Source organism: Diabrotica virgifera, chromosome 1, assembly GCF_917563875.1.
Source record: "Diabrotica virgifera virgifera chromosome 1, PGI_DIABVI_V3a".
Classification (NCBI taxonomy): Eukaryota; Metazoa; Arthropoda; class Insecta; order Coleoptera; family Chrysomelidae; genus Diabrotica; species Diabrotica virgifera.
In genome coordinates this window covers 197,005,731-197,026,664 of record NC_065443.1, presented here as the reverse complement: position 1 = coordinate 197,026,664, position 20,934 = coordinate 197,005,731, and the positions used below count along the sequence as shown (strand labels likewise).

Sequence of the window (20,934 nt, the reverse complement as noted above, 5' to 3'; positions counted from 1 at the left end):
CTATCCATTGCCGGCGTTGTAATGGTACACCTGTAGCAATATTTCTGAAGGATAATCCAGCAGCTCGATGCCTCGTTCTAACGGTCCATTCTCCAACATTTCTCACCTCTTAAGGTTAATTTCATAAGAAAACCGCACAAGCTCTTCTATTAAGCAAACTTGCGGACACTACAAACCGATCAGCACTTTGGGTGGTGATTCGATTTAGCCTGGATGCTGGCCTGCTGGTTATTAGACGAGTCTCCTCATAGCGCTGGTAAACATTTTGAGCTGCACATAGACTTCTTCCAACAATTCTTGCAGTTTCATGTTGTCCGCAGATTGCAGAATCCATTAGGGGTTATAAAAAAATGTTGTCCGCAGCCATTTTGTATCAATTATACAATTCCTGCCTAGTGTTGGAAAATTCTCGAGAATGAAAAATCGGAGAATATTCTTGAGAATATTCTCGAGAATATTCTCGATATGGAGATTTTTCTGAGAATGAACCCTATGACGCGCTTAGGGATATTGTTAAAGATGAAATAGGGTATTAGAATCATGAAATTATATACAAAATTATGAGACTAAACAACAGTGTTCTTTATATATAAACAAAATACAAAAACAACAGAGAACACAAAATTTATTTGATAAAAAAATGAGAGTTTCTTCTTAACAGCAAATAATGCAAGTAATGGAGGTGGTGATCTAATCAGAAAAAGATGAGGCCTCAGATTCAGAATCTATTTCTATCATTAGCTGATCCTGGTCATCTACATTCTGCATTTCATTGTACTGATGAGAAGTTGTGGGATTTTGTTTTTCACGAGTCGCCAGCTCAGTCATGGATTGGTCTACGTCTAAAGTGGCATTTAGACGGGCTAGTTTCTGAAGCAATATGTTGCTGAAAATATATATTTGGTATGTTGCTGACAACATTACAGCCATCTAATTAAAATATCGCATATGGCCGAGCCATGTGGCCGAAATCTTGCTGGTATTTGAACACTATTGCAGTTAGTTGCTGATGCGTTGCCGATAAAGTCGAACTGTTGTGGAAAATTTTGCATGTTGCTCTATATTTCCTCTTTATTTCCTGTACTCTGTTGAAATTTAATTTGGTTTTGTCAAAACATACAAAGAAAAGATGAATACGTGGTCAAATGAAATCACAATAAGGTTTATTAAAGTAGTACATTTACGTTCAGAGTTGTGGAACTTGGCATACTTCTGGAACTATGAGACAAATGGAAGAGTAGTGCACCCTGAATAAATACATTAAACCAAAATCCACGAGGAAAATAAACTTTGGAGAAAAGATTTTTCTCCAAAAAAATTCCAACCACGTGGGAAGAGGCCTGTGTTGCCCTGGGTAACATCCAGGCATATCTAGAACACCATTCAAATTTTATATAAATATGTAACATAACATAATAGTTTACATTTAAAGGGTTTTTACCCAACACATTTTGGTGGCTCAGGCATGCTATTTTTTGGCTTTTAGAACACTGATGATGGATTTCTTAATCCGAAAACGTTTTGTATTATTGTGACCCTTATTTGGGGTATTTTAGAATATACCTTTTACAACAAATCTAGTATTAAACTAAAACTTTTAGTATAGGACTCACCAGTCGCCAAAAACTGAAGAACTTGAGATTGGTATTGCGTTTCTCATGTTTGATCTTTCTTCTCTATTCTTGGCGCTATCACATTTATTAATAGTTAGAAATCACTTTTTGACATTCTTGTAAAATTCTTAAACAAATAATTGTCTAGCATTATTTCCATAGTTAAATTCCTCATTGTTTCGCGTTTACTTAGAAAAGTCGTATCCATATTTTCCGTTTTTCATTTTTCTTTTTTATGCATCGTCTTAGCAGGACTAAGGACGCAGCAACTCTCAAGAGAATATTCTCAAGAATGAGAAAATTCTGGCCGAGAATCATCACTATTCCTGCCACAGTAACAGGATCTAAGGGTATTATGATTCATTAGATATACACCATCACCAATACACTGTACCACCGATAGGTTTTACACAAAAAAATAACACTTAATTGAAAAATTGGCAATTAACTGTAAAGGTTCTATAATAGAGTGAATGCAGATTTTCCATAAAAAAGTCGTAAACATCGTAAATACGGTGACTGATCCGATAGATAACAACAAATAATCAGCCCTATTCTGTAACTTTTAACAAATCGAATAGAAATGACCAAGTCGAATCGTAATTACCCAAAATCGGAATGTTTGATATCTATCGCGTCATTTTTGTGTTTGGATCGGTATTCTGTAACTCATAATATGATCGTAATCGTAATCGAAATCTCTGACTTCTATTTCACGCGGTTCTGAGGAGGTGGCAACCGCGCAGTAACCAGCGAAATTGTGTTCTGTGACCTATTTTGTTACTTGAAATATGACACCGTTGCCATTTCCTCAATGTTTTCATACTTTCTTCATACTATCCTCAAAGTTTTGAGAAGTAAATAAAATATTCGTGTAAATACTGGATGCAAAAAGCTCAAAAGAGGGTAAATGGTTTTAAATTGAAGTTAATTAAAATTGATATAAAAAAGAAGATAAACTGATAAATAAAAAAGATAAGTGAAGATAAGAAGTATAAATGCTTTTAAATCAAAGATATTTAAATTGATGTTATTAATTCATTATTATTAATAAATTATTTAAAATTGATATTACTAATAATATGCAATCTTTAAGATTCGATTCCAGTTGAAATAACTGCTAAACAGCTTTTCCCAAAAATGGCATCTTTTCTATAATTTGTTCAGACTATGAGCGTTGACTGATAAATATACAAGTATACTGGTATAATATTTATTTATCAATTAACGCATAAGAAGTCTATCGTATGCTATTCTTGTGCATTATACAATTGATTGCAATTGTACAAGAAATATGCGAACAAAATATGGCAACAATGTGAATGGGAAACATTCAGACGCCAAGTAGCAAATAAATAAGGTTAGGTCCAATTATTCATACTCGTACAACATGTCTACATGAAATATATATAGTTCTCTAAACAAATAACACCACAGACTAAAAATTAAGCAGCTAAAAAAAGGTACAAATACTATAAATAATTATAAATAAGTAGTATGTAATTAATTATTTTTATATATAAAAAAATATAAACGTCAAAACAAAACAAAATGCGCTTGCGTCAACCACAATTCCGATAATCGAAATCTCATCTCGACAGGGTAAATGCTGTCGAAGTGATTTCTATTCACATTACGATTGTAGAGATTCCGAAGTAGTTATGGAATACGGATTTGGACTATTTCTATTCGACTTGGTCACTTCTATTCGATTTTACTGACTTCTATCATCGAAATGAGTTACAGAATAGGCATGATTGATACATAATTTCTAAGAAAGCAATATATCAGACTAAGAAACCGATACAACCGTAAACAAATTACTACTTGAAAACAAAAAATTTAAAAGTGACCTAAATTTTTTGCTCGTCAGTGTATTTCTCCACTTTCTTTTAACTTGTTTTATGTTAATTAAATTAAATGAATTATTACGTATACTGAGAAGCTAGACTGAGTATGTAAAGAGAATAAACAATTTTGCAAAATCTATTACACCATAAAAATCTCAGAACTCATTATTTACGAATCATTGAAGCTTCACGGATTTGATTGTTTTCAGAACTGTGTGAAGTATTGTAGTGTTCAAAAGAGTTTCTAAGACATCTTAGTGTTACACTGGTCTCCTTACAGTGAAGTGCATTTCTTAATACCGATGGAAATATATCGAAAGTCTGCTCAGATTGTTACATTGATAGAAAATGGAGCAAGCCAAAGGGATGTGGCAAGAAAATTGAATGTTAGTCGTTCAACTGTGCAGAGAACTTATTAACGATTTAGAGACCTTGACCAAAGCAAACATGGATAAAATAATGAAGACACAAAGAGCCATGGAGAGAGCAATGTTAGGAGTAAAATTAAAAGACAAAAAGCAAAACAACTGGATTAGAAACTAAACAAAAGTCAAAGCCGCAGGACAACATGTAGCCAGGCTAAAATGGAGTTTTGCAGGTCATAACGCCAGACAAACGGACAATAGGTGGAATGCCACGATAGAACAATGGAGACCATGGACAGGAAAGAGAGCAAGAGGACGACCCCAGATGAGATGGGGAGATGTCATGAGAACGATAGGAGGAAACTAGGGGAAGCCTATGTTCAAAATTGGACGAATTAAAGGGCAAAAGAAGAAGTTCTCCTATAACTTTTTGTTTTAGTTCACTAAGATGCACCCCTAATTTGTATACATATTTATCTTTCCCTACATACGTACTTAACAACATAAGTTTATATTTTTTTGTTCTATACAAGTATTTGGTAATAAATTGGGAAATATTATAAAATACTACATAGTACTTACCCCAAAACGTGCTCCGACTGGTTTCTTTAACCACTTTGGTGGTTTACTGAGATCAACACTGGCAGGAGCAAGGTCTTGTTGTGGAACTGGTGCTTCCACATAGCCATCCATACCCGGGAAGCTATCGGCTATTTTATTGGTTGTTTGAATTTGTTGAGTTTTACCTAAATTAGACAAAAAGTGAATTTGTTTTAAATGGAAAATAGAACAATTATATAAATCGATATACAACTAAAAATAAAAAATCGAAATAGAATTTAAAATTACAAAGAAATCAAATGTAAAAAATCAAGGATATTATATTAAAAACTTTATAGAACAAACAGCAGTTTAATTTGGATGCATTCTTTAGAGGAATGATCTTGAGATGCTTTCAACATGAGAAAACGTAAAAGAAATCACGCTACAGTTTATTCTCATGAGCTATGCATTGGATGTACACATTAGTCGACAGCGATGTCGTCATCGGCAACATAAGATATGGCTATTTCCGTTCAGGTTTTGAACATTTTTGGATAACACTTCCTTGTATGATCGCGTAAATTATTCAATTATTTATACAGTATGTCCCTGTAAGTTGTATCCATATGGAAAACTTTTTTATTATTAACTTTACGAAAAAAAGTTATTCTTCATAAAAAGCTCTGCATGGTCCAAAACCTAAGATTTAACCATCAAATATAAAAATTTTTGAATATTATACGAGGTATGTCAAAAAATTTGAATTTCACTCAAGAGTAAAGTAGCTTTATTTTTCACAATATTGAGAATTGCTATTATGAAAAGTTGTTTGGAATTAAAAACTATATTTTAATATGCAATTACATCCTTCTAATTGAAAAAATTTTTTTTTTTTGAAAAATTATGGATAACTAACCTTATTTTCTGTTATTTCCATTTTAATAACTCTTTTATTATTAATTTTACCAAAAAAAGTGATTCTTGATGAAAAGTTCTGGATGGTCTAAAACCTAAAATATAACCATCTTATATCAAATTTTATAAATTTTATACGAGGTATGTCAAAAAAGATTTAGATCAAAAGTAAAGTATTTTTGTAGTTCAGAATATTTCAATTAGAAGGATGTAATTACATACTGAAACATAGTTTTTAATTCTAAATAACTTTTCATAATAACAATTTTCGATATTGTGAAAAATAAACGTATTTTACTCTTGAGCGAATTTTTGACATACCTACCTCGTATAAAATTGATAAAATTTAATATAAGATGGCTGTATTATAGGTTTTAGATCATGCAGAACTTTTTATTAGGAATCACTTTTTTTCGTAAAATTAATTATAAAAGAGTTATCTGTGTTGAAATAACTGAAAATATTGTTAATCCATAATTTTTCAAAAAAAATTTTTTTTTCAATTAGAAGAATGTAATTGCATACTAGAATATAGTTTTTAATTCCAAACATCTTTTCATAATAGCAATTTTCAATATTGTGAAAAATAAAGCTACTTTACTCTTAAGTGAAATTCAAACTTTTTGACATACCTCGTATAATATTCAAAAAATTTGATATTTGATGGTAAAATCTTAGGTTTTGAACCATGCAGAGCTTTTTATGAAGAATAACTTTTTTTCGTAAAGTTAATAATAAAAAAGTTTTCCATATGGATACAACTTACAGGGACATACTGTATAATATGATTAAAATTTCACTATCTGTGTATTTAGTGATTACAATAATTTATATACTATACAATAAAATCTCTATGACAACAAATAGGGTAATCAGGACAGCGAGAGACGGTTCCCCAATAGGAAGACGATCAGTGGGAAGACCACGAAAACGATGGAACGACAACTTACTAGAGGCACATTGAAAAAACAGACAGAATCATATATATACAAAAAGAAGAAGAAGAAGAAGAAGAAGAAGAAGAAGAAGAAGAAGAAGAAGAAGAAGAAGAAGAAGAAGAAGAAGAAGAAGAAGAAGAGACAATATAATCTAATAATCGATAAAAGAGACAAAGTGATAACGTCATGTTAATAATATACTCTTACTATAGAACAAGTAGATTACTTTTTTACACCTTTAACAACTGTAATCTTTGTTTACATGCACTGCATGTCTTATTGGAATTTATTGTAGAATCACATAAGATAAAACATATTACAATTGGTGAACCACTCTCAGAATGTGGATAAAAGAGAAAAATTGAGACATTGGAGAGGTCAATTTATCATCTCTATAAAATGGACAAAGTTGATAGAGCTATATGCTAACTCTGAGAAAATTCAGTGATATAAAAATTTATGCACAAAAGATCTTTCTGGGTGCAACGTGAAAAGGTCTACGAGTCCAAATGACCCATTTGACATCTGCAATCTATACTAAATTGACAATCAAGATACAGTAGAAATAAACAAACCAAGACACGTTAAATGCTACTAGAAGCACTCCCGAATCATAATTTACAATGTATAAACTTTGAAAATCATAATCTGGGATTTACAATGTACATACATTGTAAATTATAATTCGGGAGTGCTCCAGTAGCATTTAACGTGTCTTGGTTTGTTTATTTCTACTACATCTTGATAGTAAATTTAATATAGAAGATTTTAAAGGTGTAGTATTATTATTTGTCTTACTTTTGTGAACAATCCCACCTCTTGCACTTCTGATAAAGCCAAAAATCAGTTGGAGAAATATTAAGTTGACGAGAACATAGAATTATATATACTAAATACATAGATAGATACTTAAATATCACTATAAAGACAGATACTTAAACGCCTTCTCACATCATCACTCCATACAAATTCAGGCGATTGTCAATATCCTCATATAAAGGTCCATACTACTAAGAACTAAAAAGAATAAAAGGTACCTTAAAAAGAAACCGCTATAATCAAAAAAATAATTGGAAAAGCCACAGAACTTGATGAAAATAGACTAGAGACAAAACTACAACATACAAACCAAGAGCAGTTCTGATCTACATAAAAAAACCAGACAGAATTGACGACATCTCCACAGCATACAAGCCCCTAAAAACAGTCTGATCAACCCTAAGTAAACTTAAAAGAACAACCCTTTAGAAAATTAAGAAGCCTACAACATTTCCTGCAGCACAGTCATAAAAGATACAAGGGACAAACCAACTGATGAATATCCATTCAACTAAATGAGCACAATACGGGACATGAAATCCTGTCAAAAAATAGCAGTCATCCAGCAACAGAAAACCAACTAACCTGTAAGGTGTAGAAATTGAAGCCCAAAGTAGATTAAACAGAAGGGATGGTACTTTAAATTTAACATACTATGTAGAAAATGTTAATAACAAGAAGAATATAATATCGTCGCCTTAATACTATAACTTGATAACTCGAAATTAGTAGTTCTGGGTTGAACAGGTTTAAAGATTTTAAAGATATTTGTGCTGCTACCATGATGTTGGTAAATACGGAATTCACTCTGCAGCTCTAAAATACTGTTCCTTAACTTTTTGGCTACTGATCTATTTAGGAATACGGTGCAAGTTTTCCAATATGGAAAATAACGTGAAAAATTAAAGTTATCAACTTTTAGCACTACCCTAATGTTAAAATTTGGTAATGTCACATGTCGTGCCAAGTTGCATTTAAGTGAACTGTTTAACAAAACTAATATTTTAAGCATTATTTTGGTGAAAATTAGCCCTCTGCCATGGGGGTTGCCAGATCTGCTAACAATTCTCGAATTTTTGCATTAACATGAACCGAATAAACAGATAGCAATTACGTGGTAAGCTCAATGGTTTCAGAAAAACACGTGCTACAACTAGATAACTAGAGTTAGCTAGTTGTAGCATTCAATGTATGTCGTATTCACGATTATTTCGATTAAACAATAACTTGATAACTTATCTTGTCAAGTTTTAGCACTGAATATTAGGGGCACTTGAGTTTTATCAACTTTCGTCAATAATCAATAAATACTTAACCCGTTTGGAGCAAGTTATTAAGTTTTTACACAATATGGAGGCAAATAAAATACATCTTGTGAACTAGTTATCTCAAAAACGTCAATTTTATAGTTATCAAGTTATAGTACTAAGGCGACGATAATATGTAAACTTGATATACTTACCACCCATAACGGAATATACAGAAACATGTCCATCGAAGTTCGAAGAAGCAATCAACGCGGGATTTCTAGGACACCACACAACATCAAAACTCCACTGATTCGTTTTTGCTACCTCAGCTAACACTTCTCCATTTTGGTGATTTGAATTGGGATTCCAACATACCAACCTGTTATCTTTTCCACATGATACTAATAAATCTGCATCCTCAGAACACCAGGCAAGGGAAAGAATACCTCTTTGATGGTTTTGAAGGGTTTTTAATGGCGAAGTTGCAAACCTTAGATCCCATAGTTGTATTACTGGGGCTTGGTCTTCCTCTAAAATAAACAGATTATATGAATATATAAGTCATTCAGATTTAATTAAAACTTCTTACCAGATGCCAGACACAGCTGTGTGGCTACCTCTGGATGCCATGCAACAACTTTCCACCTGATTCTAGACACTGTGTCAGTTAACTTGATAATTGGCTCATTCTTTCTTAGATCCCAGATCACACATTTTGAGGGAAAAGTTGAGGCTAGGATGTGTTGTACTTGTTTGTTCCATGCTACTGACAAAACGTCCTCCAACGGTTGACTCTTTGTACCTAGGATAAAGACAAATAATAATTTGTTTATAATTAAGTACATAGGAAAATTAAATTTTTTAGATATTTCTTAACAAATTAATTTCCTTTTATTTAAAGTAGCAAGTAAAATTGCTAAAGACATTAAATATTTAATATAACACTATACAGGACATCATAAAAGATTGATCATGAATATTATAGTATGATTTCAGGAATGAATGTATAGATTATGAAAAGCTTGTTTGTTGAGAGTAACTCAGCCTTATGCAACTCAATGTTTTTATTATATTTATGAACCCGATCTAAATAATCTAAATAATACTCTGTTCTGGTTGTTCATTTTTTTTTGTAAATTTTTATTTTTTTTTGTTGTATTTTTTTTGTATTTTTTTTGCATTTTTTTTTATATTGTTAATTTGTTTTTTTTTATTAATTTTTTTTATTGTTATTTTTTATAAATTGTTTTTTTTTTACTACGTTAAGACGTAAACCCGATTCATCCTCGCGGAGGTTTACATCTTCTTAGTTTTTTTTTTGCTTTTTTTTATTTTTTCTGTTTTTTTTTTTTTCTTCTTTTTTTTTCTCTTTTTTTTTTGTTCTTTTCTTTTTTCAATTATAATATACAATAATTACTTAAATCTACAGGATTTAAAACAAAATAACAACAAAACAAACATGTTTGTTTTGTTTTAACAAACGTGCCTGCTTTGTTTTAACAAAATTTCTTAAATACTATATTTACAATTTTTGATATGTTCGTAAATTGTTTTTAATATATTAATATCTTCAGAAAATATCAAATTGTTCAGAGTATTATTTAGATAATAATTGTAGATAATAATGTTAGTTTGTTATGTATTTAGAGTTAGAAATACAGAAAAAATTCCTCTGATTGAAAAATCAAATTTGTTTGTTTTTAAAATAACAAAATGTCTGGCTAATTGGCTCGGCCAAGGCCATCAAATTCACTAAAAAAAATGAACCCGATGAAACATTATAGAGAGTAATTATTAAAGCATGTTCTGTTCTGCCTACGTTAGACACTACACTCAGCTTATTGGTATTACATACCATAAATGTTCCTCCCAGTAGTATCATATTAAATTCTGTATAAAAATAGGTCAGCTATCTATTTGATTTATTTAAGATAATTAATATTCGAAAGACTACTACTCGATAGACTGAAGAAGGACATTAATCTAGATGTAGAAATACCCACACACCAGTTTGATTTTAGAGAGAGACACTCCACAACGCAACAGACTCATAGAATTATAACAAAAATTCGTACTGCTATTGAGGAAAAAAATATTGCACAGCGGCATTCTTAGATGTAGAAAAGGCATTTGATAGAGTGTGGCATACTGGACTCTTATAAAAACTCAAAAGTATTCTTCCAACCCTCTACTACCTAAATTATGAAATCCTACATTGAAGATCGTTACTTCCAAGTAAAATATAACACAGCAACTTCCACATATTTTCCCATTAAATCAGGCGTACCACAGGGTAGTGTCTTGGGTCCTCTCCTTTACCTATTATTTACCGTAGATATCCCAACCACTGAAACAACACAAATCTCAACCTTCGCTGATGACGCCACCATAATCGTTGTCAATGAGGACCCCATTATCGCGTCTGCACAACTGCAAAACCACCTTGACCACTTGGGAACATGGCTCAACAAATGGAAAGTGAAAGTAAATGAAACGAAGTCAACCCAAGTTACATTTACAAACCGAAGGGATGTATGTCCAACAATAACATTAAATGAAACACAATTACCAGTCAGCATACAAGTCAAATATTTGGGACTAACCCTTGACAAAAGATTAACATTCAAGCCAAGAAAACCCAGATCAACATCAAAATACGACAAATGAGCTGGCTTATACGTCGAAAATAAAAACTCAATATTGAAAATAAACTGCTCCTGTGTAAAACTATGATAAAACCAATTTGGACCTATGGTGTTCAACTCTGGGGTTGCTCAAAGCCATCAAATATCAAGATAATACAAAGAGTCCAATCAAAAATATTGAGGATGATATTCAATGCACCCAGATATGTAAGCAATAAAACCCTACAAGAGGACTCAGCTACACCTTTGGTAGAGGAAGAAATTCCAAGGATCACAAAGGGCTACCTTGATGGACTGAGAAGTCATCTAAATGATAAAGCAAGGCTGCTAAACACTCCGCCCGAATTCGCAAGCCGACTGAAGAAACTATGGCCAACAGATTTAATAAATTAAATATATTATGATCTAATATAAAAATTATAAAAGGAGGGTTGCCACAGGGCAGCTGTGGGTCTATGTAAGTAAGCAGTAGATCTTTATACATTGTGATCATTTCGCTGGACAAATTTGTGGTAACTACTTTATTGCTTTGGACAAATTTTGTGAACTCCTCAGATTATGGTAAAACCCATTCCACAAATAGGTAAAAAAAGTTCTCATTCCAATTCTTTTATTAATTTTAATTTTATTAATATTGTTGAAGTTTAGTGTTCAAGAAATGTTTGTTTTTATTTTGACATTTGTAGATATGTTACGCGAGGTAAGAGGTATGAAGATGTTTACAGCATCAACTGAAGTTATCATAAATGTTATGTACTTTTTTAGTATACATGCATGCTATCATCATATAGACGGACAACATTGTACATCAAACATTGTAGATGGCAAAGCAGGACGTTATTTTAGGCAGTGTTAAAGTTGTATATCAACACCCCCATCAAACAAGGTTGTAACTCATTTTTAGCGATTTTATAGACCAAGAGGCAGCGCTGAAAAATCTATTTGAATTTACTAAAGCTAGATTTTTCACAGTTGATTACTGTGACTGTGTAGAGAAACATACTGCGGTCGGTCAAGCGAAACGTAGAACAGGGGTTACTGAGAGGGTATCAAAGTTGCTTTCCTACGAAGGTAATTATTTCCATTTACTAAAGCTGAAAATCAGTACACACATTATAAATTAAATATAAATAAAAGTTATTATAGTCGGTCAGCTGTATGACGGGACAGAGCCGGTCGGTCGGCCTCAATAGTCGATTGAGGAAATGAAGCATTTTGGCTCAAAATTTTCGTCCAGCATGGATTTATTTGAAATTTTCACAGAAGGTAGGGAATAGTCCAAGGATAATTTTCTATATCATGCCGCTATCATACGCTAAAACCTTGGGGGTGGTTCCCACCCCATCTCGGGGGTGGGAATTTTTTATTACATTTTAACCATGTAATTCGATGGAAAAAGTGATTCTAAAAAAAATGTATTTTACATTTTCTTCGTAAAACTAATATTTTTCGAGTTATTCGCGCTTGAAAATAACAGTTTTTCGACGAAAAAATCGACTTTTTTAGAGGGTTTTTTGAGAATACCTCGAAAAATATGCATTTAATCAAAAAAACTGTAGATATCGAAATTGTATCTTTTAGTAACACAAACCAAATTCTTTTCCTATAATATCTTCAAGACCAATAGAAACCGAGATACGGCATGTTAAAGGTTAGCTTTTTTCGTCAAATGCACAATTTGAAATATTCAAAGCCAAATAATGGGAAAATTTTGCATTTTTCGAGGAAAACTTAAATAATCTTTTTTCAAGTATACAATAAGACCTTTCAAAAAATAGTAATAAAAAGTTTCTAGCATGAAAATTAAGCGACTTATAAAAAAATGTCGGTACCTGCTTTTCTCTACGAAAAATCAGTGAAAACAACCCCCTAACTACCTTCCTAATTCAAAATTGGTCTTCAGCTTTCTGTAGTTTCTTTTATATTTATATTATCGATACACTCAAGGAGTTTGACCTATTTAAAATGCCTAATTTTGGAAAAATTAGAGTTTAAAAAAAATTATTTTTTGCAATTTGGTATTTTTCACCTTTTACTTCAAAATATCTCCGAAAATACTGAAGATATGAAAAAAATTACAAACTATTAAATTGTAGCTTTTTTAATGACTAAAATTACCCTGTGCATAGATTTTCATTACAGTGAATAGTTAGCCAGATATAGCTGTTTAAAACCTATATTTACCAGCAAACACCCCCTTATTCGAGCCCTTTAAACCCGCCCTAATTAAAAACTAAGGCATCTTACGGAATTTAATTTACAGTCTTATACCTCTTTAAAAATCCTACAAAATCATTTTTGAAGGGTCTCAATACTGAGAGGGTATCAAAGTTGCTTTCCTACGAAGGTAATTAAATCCATTTACTAAGGCTGAAAATCAGTACACAGTGAAATATAATATTTTTCCAAAATTGGGCATTTTAATAGGTCAAACTCCTTGAGTGTATTGATAATATAAATATAAAAGGAACTACAGAAAGGTGAAGCCCAATTTTGAATTAGGAAGGTAGTTGGGGGGTTGTATTCACTGATTTTTTAGTAGAGAAAAGCAGGTACCGACATTTTTTGATTATAAGTCGCTTAATTTTCATGCTACAAACTTTTTATTATTTTTTTTTGAAAGGTCTAATTATATACTTGAAAAAATATTATTTAAGTTTTCCTCGAAAAATGCAAATTTTTCCCATTATTTGGCTTTGAATATTTCAAATTATGCATTTGACGAAAAAAGCTAACCTTTAACATGCCCTATCTCGGTTTGTATTGGTCTTAAAGATATTATTGGAAAAGAATTTGGTTTGTGTTACTAAAAGATACAATTTCGATATCTACAGTTTTTTTGATTAAATGCACATTTTTCGAGGTATTCTCAAAAAACCCTCTAAAAAAGTCGATTTTTTCGTCGAAAAACTGTTATTTTCAAGCGCGAATAACTCGAAAAATATTAGTTTTACGAATAAAATGTATAAAACATTTTTTTCTTAGCATCACTTTTTCCATCGAATTACATGGTTAAAATGTAATAAAAAATTCCCACCCCCCGAGATGGGGTGGCAACCACCCCCAAGGTTGTAGCGTATGATAGCTGCATGATATAGAAAATGATCCTTGGACTATTCCCTACCTTTTGTGAAAATTTCAAGTAAATCCATGCTGAACGAAAAAATTGCGAGCCAAAATGCTTCATTTCCTCAATCGACTATTGGGCTCTGTCCCGTCATACAGCTGACCGACTATAATAACTTTTATTTATATTTAATTTAGAATGTGTGTACTGATTTTCAGCCTTAGTCAATGGAAATAATTACCTTCGTAGGAAAGCAACTTTGATACCCTCTCAGTAACCCCTGTTCTACGTTTCGCTTGACCGACCGCAGTATGTTTCTGTACACACTCACAGTAATCAACTGTGAAAAATCTAGCTTTAATAAATTCAAATAGATTTTTCAGCGCTACCTCTCCATCTATTACAGGAGAGAAAAAAAGTGAATACATTTATTTTCAAACATTGATAGACAAGTGACTAGACTCAACATAATAAGAAATTACTGTGAAATGTATGTTTTGTAATTTTATTAACTATTCAAAATCTTGAGTTTGATTGAGATACAACCTTGAGATTAAACATGCTTCTTCATAGAAAAAGGTTGTAACTCGCCTAACAACCATATTTCACTCTCCATATTTTTTCGTTATTTTTCGTGTTTTACAATTAAAAGGTTGTATCTTTTGAGTTATTGTCAATATAGATAGGAGAAAATTAGTTTTTATGGTATATTTAAATAAAATATCGACTCATAACTTTCACAATTTTAATTGGAAATTATAAATTTTAAAATAACAATAATGTTTTATCACTATGAACAAAACATGGTATAAAATATCTCAAATTTCAGACTATTTTACTTTTTTACTTTAAGTACTCTATTACTATTAATATCTACTTCAAAATTAACATGTATGTCCTTATATATTAAAATTTAGAATTTGCTTCTGATTTCTTTCAGTTACGGATTATGGCTTGCACCATATTATTTTTATCCATTGGTCTGAAGCATATACGACTTAATGTTTTCCGTTTTTCTATAAAAGTATGCATTGAATCACCTTCGTTTTTTGAATGTGCTGCTCCAAAAAATACATGTGTAATGTTAGTATAGTCGGTTCGCTAAACTGAGACACAATTTGCTAGTGATTTTAGTAAGTAATTTTGTTAATTTGGTAAAATTGGCAAAAAAAAATTACTAAATAGTTAATAATTAGCAAATAGTTAGTAATTTTGCCAATTTTGGCAAAATTTACCAAAAACAAAAAAAAATACATACTAAAATCACTAGCCAGTTGTGTCTGAGTTTATCGAACCGACTATATTAATCTTTTTCATTGCATAGAAGTAGGTATGTACATAGCAAAAACTATTATATTTTTATTTTGTCCACCGCAACTATCAGAAATAAAAAAAGTCTGTAAATCCTTTTTTACTTTCATTTCAATAAATTGACTGATGATATGCACCATAATATGTTGGATTATTTTATAAATTAAACATATGTGTGCAACAAAGCTGTAACTCATTTAAAAACATAAAAAAGATCAAGGCAGGTTAAAAACCTTGTTAACATATTTAAGGGGGTAGGCGCAAAATCTTGGTCCAATTCTATTTAAATGCATTTAGTTTTTTCGAAATCCTGAGAAAACTAATAAATATTTTTGAAAAATTTAAAGGCAGAATGAAAGATTACATTATTATCAAGGACCGAAAGTCCCTCGGACTAAACAAAATGTTTCTTTTAAATAAAATATTCGAAATTAAAAATCACACTTAACTAAATATTCTCTTTATTTTTCACCCCTGTAACTTATTAAAATAAACATTATAGAAGTTTTCAGGGATTTTTGACTCTCAGTAATAATGTAATCTTTCATTCTGCGTCTAAATTTTTCAAAAATCTTCATTAGTTTTCTCAGGATTCCAAAAAAAATGAATGTATTTAAATAGCATTAGATTTTGCGCCTACCCCCTTAACATAGGGAGTAACAGTGTTACTGCCTTGTTCACACCACACTAAAATGGCACACGTAAGTCAAAATACAACTTTTTTCAATAGAGTATTAGCCAAACTATTGTAAATTAAACTATGTCGTTTATATTGATGTGTGCACAATTTTTGCTAAATTCGCTTATATTAAAATCTGAAAATGGATCTAACTTCAGTTACAACCTTGTTCAATGGGGGTGTCGATATGATAGATTAGATAGTATATATAGAAGAAATTGCCATTTCTCAGGGAATCTGGGTCTTGTTAAAAAAATTGTTATATTATTATGCAGTACCTGGGTGATCCTGAACATTTAACACATTTGCTGTGTATGTTTTGTTAATTACTTCTCCCAGCTGATAAGCAACATGCGCAAAAAAATAAAAATTTGTCTTAATTTTACTTATTTTCGTATAAATTTCCATAATTTTAATAGGCCTGCTTGTATATAAGTCTGTTACAATAATTTATTTCAGAACTTACCTGGTGACATTGGAGTACTAGTGTTGTTTAAATCCCATATAAAGATTTCTGACTCTCCTGCACCACTAGCAAACAAGTTCTGTTGGAAATTGTTAAAATCCAAAGCATGTACTGGTCCTGTATGCTTCTCTTGCTTACCAATGATGGCATCTTCTCCTTTGAGTAACTTTGAGGCATTGTATATTTGGATTAATCCTCCATCACAACCACCTATAAATAAACATAATATTCAAGTTTGGAATTTACAAAAAACTCACAGTATGTCCCCAATATTAGTTCCATACAGTAATAAATACAAGTGTTGTAAAAGCACATATATATCAAAAAGTATAATTCCAAAATTTGCGAAAAGCTTTCATTATAGTGTCAATAAGGGTCCTCCTGGGCCCGATAGTATACTACCTAGTTTTCTTAGGAATTCAGATTTATACTACACCCATACCTTGCTATACGGCCGCTCTGTATACAGCATTTCGCTATAACAGCCCTGTTCAATTATGGCACGGTTCGATTTACGGCCTAAAATGTTTCGCTATAACAGCCCCATGTTGTCATTCTCGAGCAAACGCAATCTCGATGCACACTCTTTTCTATTTCCACTTGTTTATGCATAATTTGAAAATAAAATGAGATGAGGCCGCATCTAAGGAATATCTTAACATTTTAAAGGAAATTATAGAAAAAGGTGGTTATAAACCTGAACAAGAAGTGTTTAACGTGGACAAAACAGGACTTTGTTGGAAGCAAATGCCTGATCTCACGTATATTTCAAAAACCGAAAAATCTGCACCTGGTTATAAATGGTCTAAAGAACGATTAACTTTGCTACTTGGTGCAAATGCCACTGGTGATTTTAAGCTAAAACCACTTCTAATTTATCCAAAAATCCAAGGCCTATTACAGGACTAAATAAAAATCATTTACCTGTTATATGGAGATACAACAGGAAAGCTTGGAGTTTGTAGATTATTTTTGGTTTTTGGAATCTATTATTATTTTATATACAAGTGTATGTGCCTTTTTTGTATGTATTTTTTATTTAAATAAAATAAACAGATAAAATGCATTTTTAACGACATACCATGTAACATATTTAACAAATTTGGAACCAATCCCATTAAATTTTTATGAATTTGTATTAGAATAATTGATTCGTTATACGGTATTTCGCTTTGCAGCCATGTTTCGTGAAATGTATCTAGGCCATAAAGCGAGGTATGGGTGTATTGCAAACTTTGTTTCACAGATTTATTAAATCTTTGAAAGTAGGTCAATTTCCAGAGTCTTGGAAACTTTCTCATGTCATCCCAATACATAAATCTGATAATTAGTCTACCATTAGTAGGTAATTAGCATCCTATATCCATTTTTAGTGCAAGGTATACCAAAAGTTTTTGAAAGCATTATTACTGATTTCCTCACATTTGATAGTTTTGGGATCCTAAACTCTCAGCAATTCAGTTTAACTACAAGTAAATCTGCAGAATTAAGTTGGTTGACCCATGTTGATTTTCTGTCTGAAGCCTTGGAAGATTTAATTTATACTCACTTTTCCAAGGCCTTTGACAGAGTTAACGATGAACTCCTGATTCGTAAGCTTAGCTCATATGTCATAAGTGGATGTTTGTTGTGGTGGAAATAGTTCTTTAACTGAAAGAATTCAACAGATTCGAGTTAAGCACTTCTATTCACAAACTTTGTCAGTTAAGTCAGGTGTACCACAGAGGTCCAACTTGAGTCCATTACTCTTTAATATATTTATTAATGATATTACCAACTGTTTGCACGATTGTAACACCTTACTATTTGCTGATGATTTAAAGCACTTAAAGCCAAAATTATAAAAAATTATTATGATGCTGCCATATTGTAATTAGAACTATCCGACCTCTCTATATATGGTGTTCAACTAATGATATGAATCTTAATTCCAGCAAATATCATGTAACCATACTCACCACCCTATATTATCAAACTATTACATTGATAGCCAATTGCTCAATACTGTTAATAAAATCAAGGACTTGGGATTACACTCTTTGTTTCAATACTCACATCATCAATGTTATTCAAACATCTATGAAAATGTTGGTTTCATTAAAAAGAACAACTGGTAACTTCACAAAGTTATCCAGTATTAGAGTTCTTTACTTCTCCTTGGTCGGGTCTAACCTCAAATATTGTTCTTCAGTGTGGTTGCCATACTACTTGGTCCACATTAGGAAACTTAAACAAGTTCAAAATAATTTCATTCATTATACTGCTTTTAAATGTTGTTCTGAAGATATTTTCTTGTGGCATTTTTATAATCAATTACTTTTAATGAGAAATAAGCCACAATTTTACCAAAAAAATGATTTTATTAACGTTTCGACGCCCAAGATAATTTTTTTGGTAAACTTGTGGCTTATTACCCATTAAAGTAACTGCTTTTAAACTTCATACATATCAGGGTTACACTGTATGGCAATATCAACTGCAGGTTCCTTCTCTTGCAAGTCAAAGAAAACAAAGAGACCTTTTACTACTATTCAATATTTCAAAAGGAGTATGCAATTGTTCTCAACTTCTTAATAAGATTGGACTGTTTTTACCACTGCATTCCACTAAACAAGTGCGATCATTTTCATGCACTCTTTTACAGATTTAATTATTCACTTTTTTCATGTATACCTACAGTCTTGAATCTAGCTAACTCCTTTTACGATTTATAACTGTTGGACAACTCCATCCGTCCTTTTGAAAGCAATTTACAAAGGTTTAATATTTGAGTGAAACGTCTGTAATTTGTTTTTATGTTATTTTTGTAAGAATTGTTTTCGTCTGTATAGTATTATAATATTTTCTATGAAATAGTATTTATAATCTATTAAAAAATGTAATTTCTTTATTTATACAGAATTGGGCTTGCCCGTAAAATAAATAAATAAATAAATAATCACCTATGATAGTACTATTTACAGGGTTGCTTCCGTAGCTCCCCCAAATGATTTTATGGAAGCGGTGGTCACTTTGAACAGATGAAACCAGCTGTGTATCAGGTCCAGGATCTGTCAAATTTAAGGAGTAAATTTCTAAAGCTGCACTGGTATTAAAGGAAGCATCTAGTTGTTGGGCAGCTGTACCCGCTGCTAAATATATTGGGTGTTGGTTTTTAGGAGACCAAGCTACACTGGCGGTGCGTTCTATATCTTTTACCTTCATCTTTAGGAGGATAACTGAAAAATGAATTAGAAAGAGGTGATCATTACAAAAACAAACGCTAAATAGTTTGTAAATGTTTTACCTTATTGTCCGTTAAATTGAAATCCATAAACAATTCAAACAGACTGAAAATAATGAAGAATTTTACTTCCAACGTGGCTCAAATTAATTTTGACAGCTAGAATATAGGTGATATCAAACACGTCGACTCTGCAACGACATAGATTAAAAATTATAAGGATCATTAAATTGCCTCGCTTGATTACTTTACAAAGTGTAATGTTAAAATTAACTACCTACTTAATTACAAATTTAAAACTAAAATTATAAATCCAACAAAAACAACTCACACTCACATCTCACATTGACAATCTAAAATCTGACATCTGACATCGACATCACTGACATTTGATAATCTAAACATGCTCGTCATGAATGTCAATGTCAATCCATTTCTTCTTTCTTTCAACAAAAAATCTATCATATTTTCATGTATTTTCATAGACTATTTTATGTCCACTTTACCAAAGAATACATATGTATTCTTTGACTTTACATCAACAATAAATTTAATAAGAAATTGACAAAGTTATTCAAGGCCAAATTTGACGTGTACAAAATGTATGGTTTGTAAAAGAAAATGAAGGAATTTGATGAAATAGAACAATTGGATATGTTTTATTTTGTCAAATTTCTTTATTTTCTTTTTATTCACGGCAAAATTGGATGTAGAATTGTGTTTTGTATAAGTCAAATTTGACCTTGGATAACTTGTCAATTTCTTATTCAATTATTGTTGATGTAAAGTGGACTTAAGATTTGAACAAACTTTTCTTTCACTTAAGGCCCGGTCTTTTCACTTCCGAATAAATAGGAATAAATAGTTATCGGGAAGTTCAGGGAAGTTTATCCGACAGATTACAAGTAAATCTGTCAAATAAACTTCCCCATAACCCCATAACTAGTTATTCGGAGGTGAAAAGACCGGCCCTACACCGAATTAAATATAATGATACTATAAACAATAACATATTAAATATGGTTAATTTTCGTATTATTTTCTATCCAGTAAAGGGTAGATAGGGTTTTATTTATTTATATGTGGGCATTTTCTGATTGGAAAACTTTTACATGAACAAATATAAATACAAAAGACTAGTTAAACTTTATTCAGAAATTTGAATTTAATATTTTATCATTTTCAACGCAACGCGTATTTTGGTTATTACAATTTTTAAAAATATTTTCATTTTTGTCAGGTACCACAGC

At 31.4% G+C, this 20,934-nt stretch overlaps 1 protein-coding gene across 5 annotated transcripts in view; it reads right to left on the bottom strand.

Moving 5' to 3' along the window:
• LOC114331875 (protein transport protein Sec31A) overlaps positions 1-20,070 on the bottom strand; it is a 115,791-nt gene extending 95,721 nt beyond the window's left edge. Inside the window, exons 1-7 of one of the 5 annotated variants that reach the window (XM_050646258.1) lie at positions 20,022-20,070; positions 19,748-19,875; positions 19,404-19,679; positions 16,462-16,671; positions 8,883-9,095; positions 8,506-8,823; positions 4,411-4,574 (exon numbers count right to left, since the gene is read on the bottom strand). In XM_050646258.1, coding sequence (XP_050502215.1) covers positions 4,411-4,574; positions 8,506-8,823; positions 8,883-9,095; positions 16,462-16,671; positions 19,404-19,665 — 1,167 coding nt within the window. In that variant the 5' untranslated portion in view covers positions 19,666-19,679; positions 19,748-19,875; positions 20,022-20,070. Of the gene's footprint in view, positions 1-4,410; positions 4,575-8,505; positions 8,824-8,882; positions 9,096-16,461; positions 16,672-19,403; positions 19,680-19,747; positions 19,876-19,965 lie in introns of all 5 variants that reach the window. The other 4 variants (XM_028281557.2, XM_050646251.1, XM_028281556.2 and 1 more) reach the window with 4 other exon arrangements.
• Positions 20,071-20,934: the final 864 nt, after the last annotated feature.